At 62.1% G+C, this 9254-nt stretch overlaps 1 protein-coding gene across 1 annotated transcript; it reads right to left on the bottom strand.

Annotated features, from left to right (window-relative positions):
• Positions 1 to 543: 543 nt before the first annotated feature.
• NMRK2 (nicotinamide riboside kinase 2) lies at positions 544 to 5612 on the bottom strand. The gene is made up of 7 exons (XM_014843095.3): positions 4276 to 5612; positions 2867 to 2957; positions 2341 to 2389; positions 2107 to 2263; positions 1561 to 1632; positions 1104 to 1210; positions 544 to 832 (listed from the first exon to the last, which is right to left on the bottom strand). Exons 1-7 carry the CDS (start codon positions 4299 to 4301, stop codon positions 747 to 749), a joined length of 588 nt encoding a protein of 195 aa, XP_014698581.1. The 5' UTR covers positions 4302 to 5612; the 3' UTR covers positions 544 to 746.
• Between the last annotated feature and the right edge of the window lie 3642 nt (positions 5613 to 9254).

Here is a 9254-nt window from a genome sequence, read left to right as displayed (position 1 = left end):
CCTTTCTTCCCCCTTCCCCTGCTCCTGGGGCTCCAGTCTCCACCAGACCTTCCAGCCTCCCTTGAGCAAAAAGAATGAGGTCTGAGGTGACCCGGGGTCAAATCTCAGCTCTGCAGAGCTGCTGGCCATCTCTGTGCCTCAGTTTCCCCATCTGTGAAATGGGTGTGCGTGAGCAGCTCTCTCACTGAGGTTTCTGGGAGGGCTCAGGGGCACGAGCTTCTGGGCAGGAAGTGTCCTCTGTGGGCATCCTGGGTCGCAAAAGCTTTCCCAGAGTCCCAGGAAATAGGTGCCGGCTCCAGTCACGGGGGAGACGCCGGGGGCCTCCGGCGTGGCCGACTTCCCAGCCCCTGGTGTGACCGTCCGTTGAAATCTCGCAGGAAATGTCCCCTTTGGGGAAACTGAGGCCCCCAGGACCCCCAGGAGGCCCCTGGGTCACATGGGCCTGAGTCCAACGCATGGACACTGAAACTGCCCAGACCTCTCAGTACCGCCCCCAGAGGCCACCGACGACCCAATGGAACACCACAGGCTGGACCCCGATGGTTAAAAAACAGGACTGGCTTTAATCCTGAAGTGGTCGTGAGGTTGCAAAGGCATCTCGGGGGGACCCCCGGGGGCCCGAGACGCTGAGCCGGGAGCAGATTTCCCCAGAGGGAGACAGTCACGCAGCACCCGTCTGGGCCTTCCTGTGGCCGGCGTGGCGCATGGGCCCCTGGGACCCCGGCCGGCCCCTGCCCTCGGCCCGCCTAGACGCTGTTCAGGAGCAAGTTCCGGATGTCTTCCAGGACTTGATGGAAGAGCTGCTCGCGGGACTTGGTGCCGTCCAGGTACACTGCAACCGGAGACGCCACCGTCAGGGCCGGGTCAGGGGGCTGCCGCCAAGAGGGAGGTGGCCAGCCCACAGGCGACGGCCGACGGCTGGGTCAGGAGGAGGCCGACCTGCAGAGTCCGGCTGCTGGAACAGACCGGCCTCCGGGGCCCAAAGCAAGAGGGACTGGTGGCGAGACTCGAGGAGGGACTTCCAGGATTCTGATGGTCCCAATGGGGAGGGGCTGGGTTCCGGGTTCCCCCAGGGCCAGGCCTCATCTCCCGCGGGCGCTTACCGACTTCCACGCCGCTGGCTTCCATCTCCCGCTTGTATTTCTGGTACATGGGCCACACGTGGCCATCAAAGAGGCCGGGGGGGTCGGGGACCTCGTAGCTTCGAGTACTGGGGAGACAGGTGGGGGAGCATGAGCGACACCCACGTCCCCCAAAGGTGGTGCCGTGAGCGCAGCCTGGAGGACGTGAACTAGGTCGGGGGCAGCACCCCCGAGAAAGGGGACCCCACGGAGGCAGAGGCCCCACACTGGGGCCTGGGTGCCCCCGCTTCCAGCATTGCCACCCCATGGGCCCAGGGGGTGCCCAGGGCGGGGCGCAGGGGGGCCGGGCTATGGGCTCCCGGCACAGAGCCCCGGCCAGATGGTCTCTGCTGTCCGCTGGCCTTCGGGGGCCTGGGGTCTGGTGGGCGCCATCCGGCCCCCCGGCCCCCCGGGAGTCCTGCCCGGGCCAGCAGCTCACCTCCTCCGCCGCTTGCATTCCTCGTACGGGACGGTCAGGAAGTACCGCCGGCTGTACAAATCCACCAGGGGCCTGGCCGGGTGGGGGACACGGTCAGCGCCCCTGGCCTGGCTTCCATGGGCTCCAGGGACCTTTCTGGGTGGCGAGGGCTGGGGGCTTCTGGGCCGGTGAGTTTGGGGATCAGGGAGGGGACCAGCATTGGCGCCAGGAACGTCCCCACAGCAGCCCCCAAGGATGGGCGCCCCGCTCTCCCTGCACTTAGATGGGCCCAGAGAGGTGCGATGGCTTGCCCGGGGTCACACAGCGAGGCTGGGGGTCCAGCCCAGCCTCCTGCTCTGCTTGAAGAGGCTGAGATTCTAGAATGAGGACTCCATTTCCCCAAGAAGCATGGCTCTTGGCCCCCTATCCTTGAGCTGAAGCCAGCTCTGCCCCACTCCCCGGCCTTGATTCTGGTCTCCTGTCTGTTGACCCAGGGACTCAGCCGGACCGACCCCCTGTGGGGAGAGCCGGGGTTGTCCGGGGCTCGAACCCGCCGCGGCCGCTCACTTGTAGCTGTACAGCAGGAAGCCTTCCAGAAGGAGGATGTGCGTGTTGGCAGCGTCCGGCTGCATGCTGACCCCGTGGGCGCGGGCGAACTTGTGGGGGCTGCTCGCCCAGGCGCGCACGGTGCTCAGCATGGCCTCCATGTCCAGGGACTCGAGCACTGGGGGCGGGAGAGCGGTGTCAGGCGGGGCCGGGGCACCGCGCAGGGCAGGGCGCAGGGTCGCCGTCCGGCCTTACCGTCCCACTGCTTGAAGCCGTCCTCCCCAACTGCGATTTGGTCCTGAGGCTGGAACAGAGGGGCCCAGGCCGCAGGCTCGGTACCCAGCTTCCCGCCCGCCCCGCCCCGGGGTGACAGTCTCAGTGGGCCCTGCCCACCCCGTCCCCCCGCAGCCGATGCCTACGGGCCACAGGCTGGCACTCGGACCCCCTACCCTGACTCATGGGACTTTGCATCCATCACCCCATTACCCCTCACCCCTTGCAGAGCACCAAGGGCCGGCTCAGAGCCCAATCAGAAAATGGGAAAGGGACATGCAGAGGGACCAAGGCCGGGTGGCAAGCCCCCTCGGGAGCCACGGTCCCCCCATCCACCCGGCGGGGATGTGCCAGGTATCCGAGAGATGCTCAGTCAAGGAGGTTGCCCATCCCTCGCTCTCCCGGCAAGCATCAGCGCCGGGCCACCCGGGAGGGCTCAGGCAGGCGGGCCCCGAGTCCCCTTCTCCGGGGGCCACCTCCCCTGCCAGCCCCGGGCGAGGATGGCCACCTTGAAAAAATCATCCTGGTGGATCACACAGCAATTGGGCAGTGATCTGAGCAGGCTGCTGGTCAGCGTGGTCTTGCCGCTGTTGGTCACGCTGCAGAGAGAACATCGCATGAGGCCACCCGGGTCCGAGGACCTCCCCCCCCAGAATCAGACTCCAACACAAAAGCCAGAACCGCAAAACAGTGGCGCTAAGGAGACATTTTTACTCATCGAGGGTCACAGCAGGCTTTCTGAGCAGAGAAAAGAGGCCCAGACTCTGAAAATTCGCCAAAAAACGCTAACCCACGTTAAACCTCAGTTCAGCCTTCCTGCCAACCCAGGAGGTGGGGCCATGAGCTGGTTTCTACAGATGGGGAAACTGAGGCCCCAGCGTGAGTTGGCCTCTGCGGGGCTGGAAAAAAATCACAATGTTAGGTCACCAGCAGACGGGGAGAGAAAAAAATGTTTGCAATAGGAAGACCGGGACTTCCCAGCCGAACCTGGAAGTGGTAGCCACTTTGTGAAACGAGGTACGGCATCGTTGGTAGCCGGGAAGAGACAAAAAAAAAAAAAAAGGAACAGACAAAAATAATAATAATTGGCAAACCAGGGTGACCCCCTCGTGGCGGACTTCCAGAGATGTCTCTGGTTTTAGGGCCCAAAGTCCCGAGTCCCCAAGGCCCTTCAGTGCCAGGAAAAGCAGGACAGTCGGTCACCCCATGACAAAGAGGACAAGGACGTTTGACCCCTGGAGCTAACGAAGGACAGAGAAGGGTGGCCGTCAGGGCTTTCGGGAAACCAGTGTCCCCGTGACCCCATTGTCCCTGTTCTCGGTGTCAGGGACTTTAGTAAAGCTGGGTATGGAAGGTCAGGGGTGGGGGACGCTGCAGCCCTTAAAAAGGGCCGATGGGGGAAGGGGACCCCATATATTAAGGGGGACAGGTGGGAACATGACTGACGTTCACTGGGGTGTCGTAAAAGGCACAGCTCACACTCGGAGCCCGTGAAGGGGTGGCAGGACCCTTGATCAAATATAGTGGGAATCTCAACAGGGTGACAGCAGAGCGTCGAACCCTGTGCAGGAAGGGCCTCCGGGTGACGCCTGGGTGGGCCATCCCCTGCCCCCAAGGCCTGCCCTGCAGCAGGCGTCCCCCGGGTCCGCCCCCGCGCCTTAGGGGCCTGCCTGTGCCCTACAAAGTCGTCAGTCTCCACCCAGTTTTGGGTTCACACTGAGTCTAATCGGGGGCAAAAAGCGATTTCCATTTGCAAATTTAAAATCGGGCCCCGTGCACAGCCAGCTCTCCCCGCCGCGGGGCAGGGACCCATCTCGGCCCTCCGACCTTGGGCGCTGGGCCCCGCGACCTCAGGCGCCGGGCAGCCCTCGTTCGGCCCGGCCTCCCCCACGTCCTCGCCCACACAGGGGCGCTCACCCTCCGATGCCCACGATGTGCTTCATGTCGGGGGGACTCGCGCTCCGACTCCCTCCGGGGCACCTCGCTGGGCCGACCCGGCGTCATTGAGGAACACGTGCCTTTATAAGCCGGGCAGCCCGGAGGCCGGCCCGGGGGAGGCGGCCTGAGGCGGGCGGGTGGGCGGGGGCTCCGCACCTGTTCTCACCCATGCAAATAGCTTCGAGTCACCTTTTGCCTAAATTAGCCGGACAGGGGGGTGCGGAGAGGTGTCACCCCGGCTGCCTCGGCCCTCCTCCTGCTCTCTCTCCCTGCCCCTCCACCTTCCCCTCCGAGCCAGGCTGCCCACGGGGCAGAGAGCCGGCCACACGCCTTCCCTCTCTAAAAATATCCCACCGTGTGTCCCCTGGCCTGACCCCGACATTAAGACGGATCCTGGAGGCTTCGAGAAGGGAGCTCACCCTCCCCCCACCCCCAGCCCCAGAGGCCCCGCTGGGCCGGAACCTCCCTCCCCAAGGGGGATGCGGCCAAGATGGGCTTAAGGTCCGCAGGGTGAATCCCAAGATAGCTTTGCTGCGGCGCCCGGGCCCCGCCAGAAGTCTCAGGGTGACACTGGGGGCTGTTCAGAGCGCCCACGGGAGGCCTGGAGCCAGTGGGTCTGGCCTCAGCATCACAGCGGCCTGGGGGGGCTGGGGGAGGGTGACCCCCCTGATCTGTGCCCTCTGCCCCAGGGGGCACTGGCCCAAGTTCCAACAGCAGCTCAGAGACGGCCGGGCTGGGCCCCACAGCCTCAGTGGGTGAGAGGCCCCTCGACCCCAGATGCAAGCTTTTGGTCCCAGGGTCCCTTGTCACTCTTAAAAAGGACTGAGGACCCCAAATGGCTTTGCTTTATGTGGATTATAGTCCCTGATAATACTGACCACATTATAGATTAATCAGAGGAAAATTTAGAACACTTATTAACCTTTAAAAATACTGAGGCAGCCACTGTAATCAGACATACACTACAATTATATTATAAATGTAATATTTTATGAAAAGTAATGCTTTTTAAAAAATAAAAAATTTAGGGAGTGAGCTTGATAAAAATGAAACTTTTATGCATCAAGGGACATTATTAAGAAAGTGAAAAGATGAACCAGAGAATGGGAGAAAGTCTTTATAAGTCATATATCTGGTAAGGGTTTGAGATCCAGAATATATAAAGAGCTCTTACAAGTCAATAATAAAAAGACAAAAGATTCTATTTAAAAATGGATTTGAGAATTGCTGGTTAAAAATCTCGTGAACACGATGCCGTCTGTGTGGAAGCTGCAATAGAATGATGCACACCTGAAATTTATAGTGTTATGAGCCAACATGACCTCAATAAAATAATTTTTAAAACAATCCTGGGTTTGAATCTTAGTTCTGCCGGGACCCAGTGACTGGGGGACCTCACCCTTATGCTCCCACCCCCAGGTGGTTTTATGGAGGCAGGTGGGGAAAGAGAGGGAGAGAGGGAGGATGCCCCACCCCACCCATCACTTACCTGCCCCTCAGCGGCCGAGCTGCTGCCACAGGGCCTTTGCACATGACCGTCTCTCTTCCCAGAACCCCATTCTCTTACCAGGCTTCCTCCCTCAGGTTAACTTTGATGAAACCATCATGTCTCATCTTTGATTACCCCTCCTCTCGACTCTGATATCCAAACACCTTCACCCTCACTCCTCCCCAGGCCCCAGATTCCATCCGCTCCCATCCTTGGAAACTGTGAGCCCGTCCCCTTTGGTGGCAAGAGGGTCTTTGTGGCTGGGATTCCCTTAAGGATCTTGGGTGGGGAGATGACCGTGGATTATCCGGCTGGGCCCCAAATGCGAACACAGGGCCCTATAAGCAAAAGGCAGAAGGAGAGTGACGCACACGGAAGAGGAGGAGGCCTCGGGACCACGTGGCAGAGACGGGAGGGATGCGGCCACGAGCCAGGGGATGCTGACGGCCCCAGAACCTGGAGGAGGGGGGACAGGATTGTCCCCAAAGCCTCCAGCAGGAGGGGGACCTACTGACCTTCGTCTCAGCCCAGGGACGCTGACCGTGCCCCTCCGGCCTCCAGCACCAAGAGAATAAACGCCAGTTGTTTTAAGCCACTGAGTCTGAGTGACCCGTCACGGTGGCCCCAGGAACCTCACCCGGTGCACCCCCCTTCCATCCAGCCCTCACCCACCCTGGGTCCTGTCACCACGGCCACAGCCTTTGAATCCCGCGAGGTCAACGTCCCTCTGCCCCTCTCGCGTCTTCTGGTGATTGTCCCCCCCTGGCCCGCCGGCTCCGAGGCTGGAAACCCCCGCGGGTCCGGGCTGTGTTGGGAATGAGTTTCCCCCCTCTGTTCCCGCTGCCCCCATATGCCCTCCCCCTGGCCCTGCCCTGTGTGGCCCCCCATGACCTCTGTAACCTCCCTGTCCCCATTCCGCCAGCAGGACCCGCAGTGGCCAAGGTCTCTGCTCAGGATCAGCCAGCGGTGGGCATTGACTCCGGTTAACGGGCCCCGAGTGGCCCCCTGAAGACTGACCTGGCACTGAGGTCCGGGGAGGTCACCGAGGCAGACGACCCTCGCCTCCATCGGCCAAGAGGGGCAGAGTGTACATGAGGCCCCGTCCCCTCCTCCTCCAACCTCCAGCCCCGCCCTGTCCCCCGTGGGTCTCAGTTTCCCCTTTTGCCGATGGGGCTGGACGAGTGACGCCTGAGCTCTGACAGGCGCCCGTGGGCGGGTGGTGGCGGTGGCAGGGGGGCGATGCCCAGCTCCAGGCTCCACCTCTGGCCCAGTTTCGGTGCCAAGAATTTCCAGGGAGCCTCCTGTGGGTCACGTGGCCTGGGCCACGGGTGACAGTGACGCGCCCAGATAGAGGCCCTGGCAGGGCACCGCCGGGAGGCCTCCTGGGGCTGGATCACGGGGCACAGAGGCTCCTGGTGCAGACCCGCCTGACCCCAAACAGCCACGAGTCCAATGTCATTAAAAAATGACCATCCCGTCGCAGAGCGTGTGATCCCAGTGATGTGAAACCTCCAGAACGGGCAGATCCACAGACAGAGAGCAGGTTCGTGGGGGCCAGGGGCTGGGGGAGGGGGCTGGAGAGTCACTGCTAGTGGGGTCGAGGTTTCTTTTGGGGTGATGGAATGTTCTGGAACTAGATAGAGCTGATGGTTGCGTAACATTGTGAATGTACAAAATGCCATTAATGGTAAATTTAAAAAAAACTAGAGAGCGACCAGGCCCTCATCGAGCTCTGGGGTCCCCTGGAACGCCCGCCCGGCCCGATCCGGCCCCCAGCCCCCTCCCTCTCGCCCTTTGTTTTCCCGCCCCGGGCTCACCAGCTCTGTCTGGCCTCCAGGCCTTTGTCCTCGAGGGGCCCTCTGCCCAGGACGCCTCTGCCCCCGCCCGCTGGCCTGGCTAACTGCTGCCTCCCCCCTGGTCTCCGATCAGAGACACTTCCTGGGCCCGGCTGCTGGTCCCCGGCGAGGACCCAGCTCCCTGGGCCGAGCCTCCCCGCTGGGCTGGGAGCCACGTGAGGGGGGCTTGGTCCCCACCCGACTCCCAAACTGGGGGTGACACCCCATGATCCCAGCACAGCTCCCCCCTCCTCAGCCACCCCCCCCCCCGGCCCCGTGCAGTCTCGCCCCCTCCTCTCGAGACACCTCCTCCAGGAAGGACACCTCACCTGACATCACAGGGCCAGGATGGCAGAGCCACCAAGCTGATGGTGACCTGGCGTGGACGTCACGCCCACGCTGGCATCCGTGCCACAAGTAGGTCCCAAAGTCCCGGGCGTGGACCGTGGGAGAGGGCCCCTCCTGCGCTGGCCGAGGGCCGCCGGTCACCAGCCGTGCCATGGGGCGGCCAGTAGGGACGGGGCACTGGGCCAGGCCACGGACCCATCCCTCACTGTCCATGGGACCCTGGGCAAGCCACGTCACCTCTCTGTGCCTCAGTCTCCCCCTTGGTAACACGGGGGCTGTGCCAGGTCAGACAGACTATTATTCAGTAGTGTCGTCATTATTGTGATTTGTAATAAGACCTACATTTGGTTTCAGTCCCAGCTCTCAGCAGCCAGCTCCTAAAACCCTTGACCCGCCTGCGTGAGCAGAGGGCGCGTCTTTCCTCATGACATCTGGTCCTGGAACGGCCCCAGAGCATCGAGGGGAAAGAAGCATCTTTCGCTATTGTGAGATGCCCGTCAGCCACACCTGGGTTTATGCTAATGAGGCGGTTTTGGGAAGACCCTAGAAGCACAGGACGGGGCTGGTGGCTAGGGGACCCAACCATGGGGTCAAGGGGCCCGAGCTCTCAGCCTCACCCTGACCTCCGGGGAGGGGAGAGGGGCCGGGGGTTGAGTCCGTCACCAACGGCCAACGATTTAACCAGTGGTGACTACGCCCCAGGGGACCTTAAATGAAGGGGTCCGGGGAGCTCCCGGGGGGGGGTGAAGACAGGAGGTGCTGGGACAGTGGCCCCCGGGGAGGGCGTGGATGCCCCGAGTCCCTTCCCCGTGCCTGGCCCCGTGCGTCTCTCCCATCTGGCTGATCCTGGCCTGTGTCCCTTATGAGTACACAGGTGATCTCGCAAGTGCTGGTCCCCTCAGTTCCGTGAGCCACCGTGGAACCTGAAGTGGGGGGGAACACCTGATTTGTAGGCATGTCAGACACAAGTGCGGGTGACCTGGGACTCCCTACCTGCACATGGCATCTGAGCCCTGAACCTGTGGGGTCCGCCTTAACTTATTATTATTAATCGCCAAATAGGTTTGACCCCAGAGAGGATCAGGGCAGGAAATGAATGTCAATCACAGAGCGGCAGGGCCAGAGGGTCATGGGAAAAATGGAGCCGGCCACCCGTTCTGCGGACGGGAGACGGAAGCAGGAGAAGACAGCCCGAGGTCATCCAAGGTCGCTCAAGGTCACCCAAGGTCGCACGGCATGGGGCAGCCCCCCCCCCCGTAAAAGATTTCCCTGGAAACAGACAAGAG

The sequence above is a fragment of the Equus asinus genome, chromosome 20, assembly GCF_041296235.1.
Source record: "Equus asinus isolate D_3611 breed Donkey chromosome 20, EquAss-T2T_v2, whole genome shotgun sequence".
NCBI lineage: Eukaryota > Metazoa > Chordata > Mammalia > Perissodactyla > Equidae > Equus > Equus asinus.
Note: the sequence above shows the minus strand (reverse complement) of the source record. Positions and strands in the feature narration are given on the sequence as shown.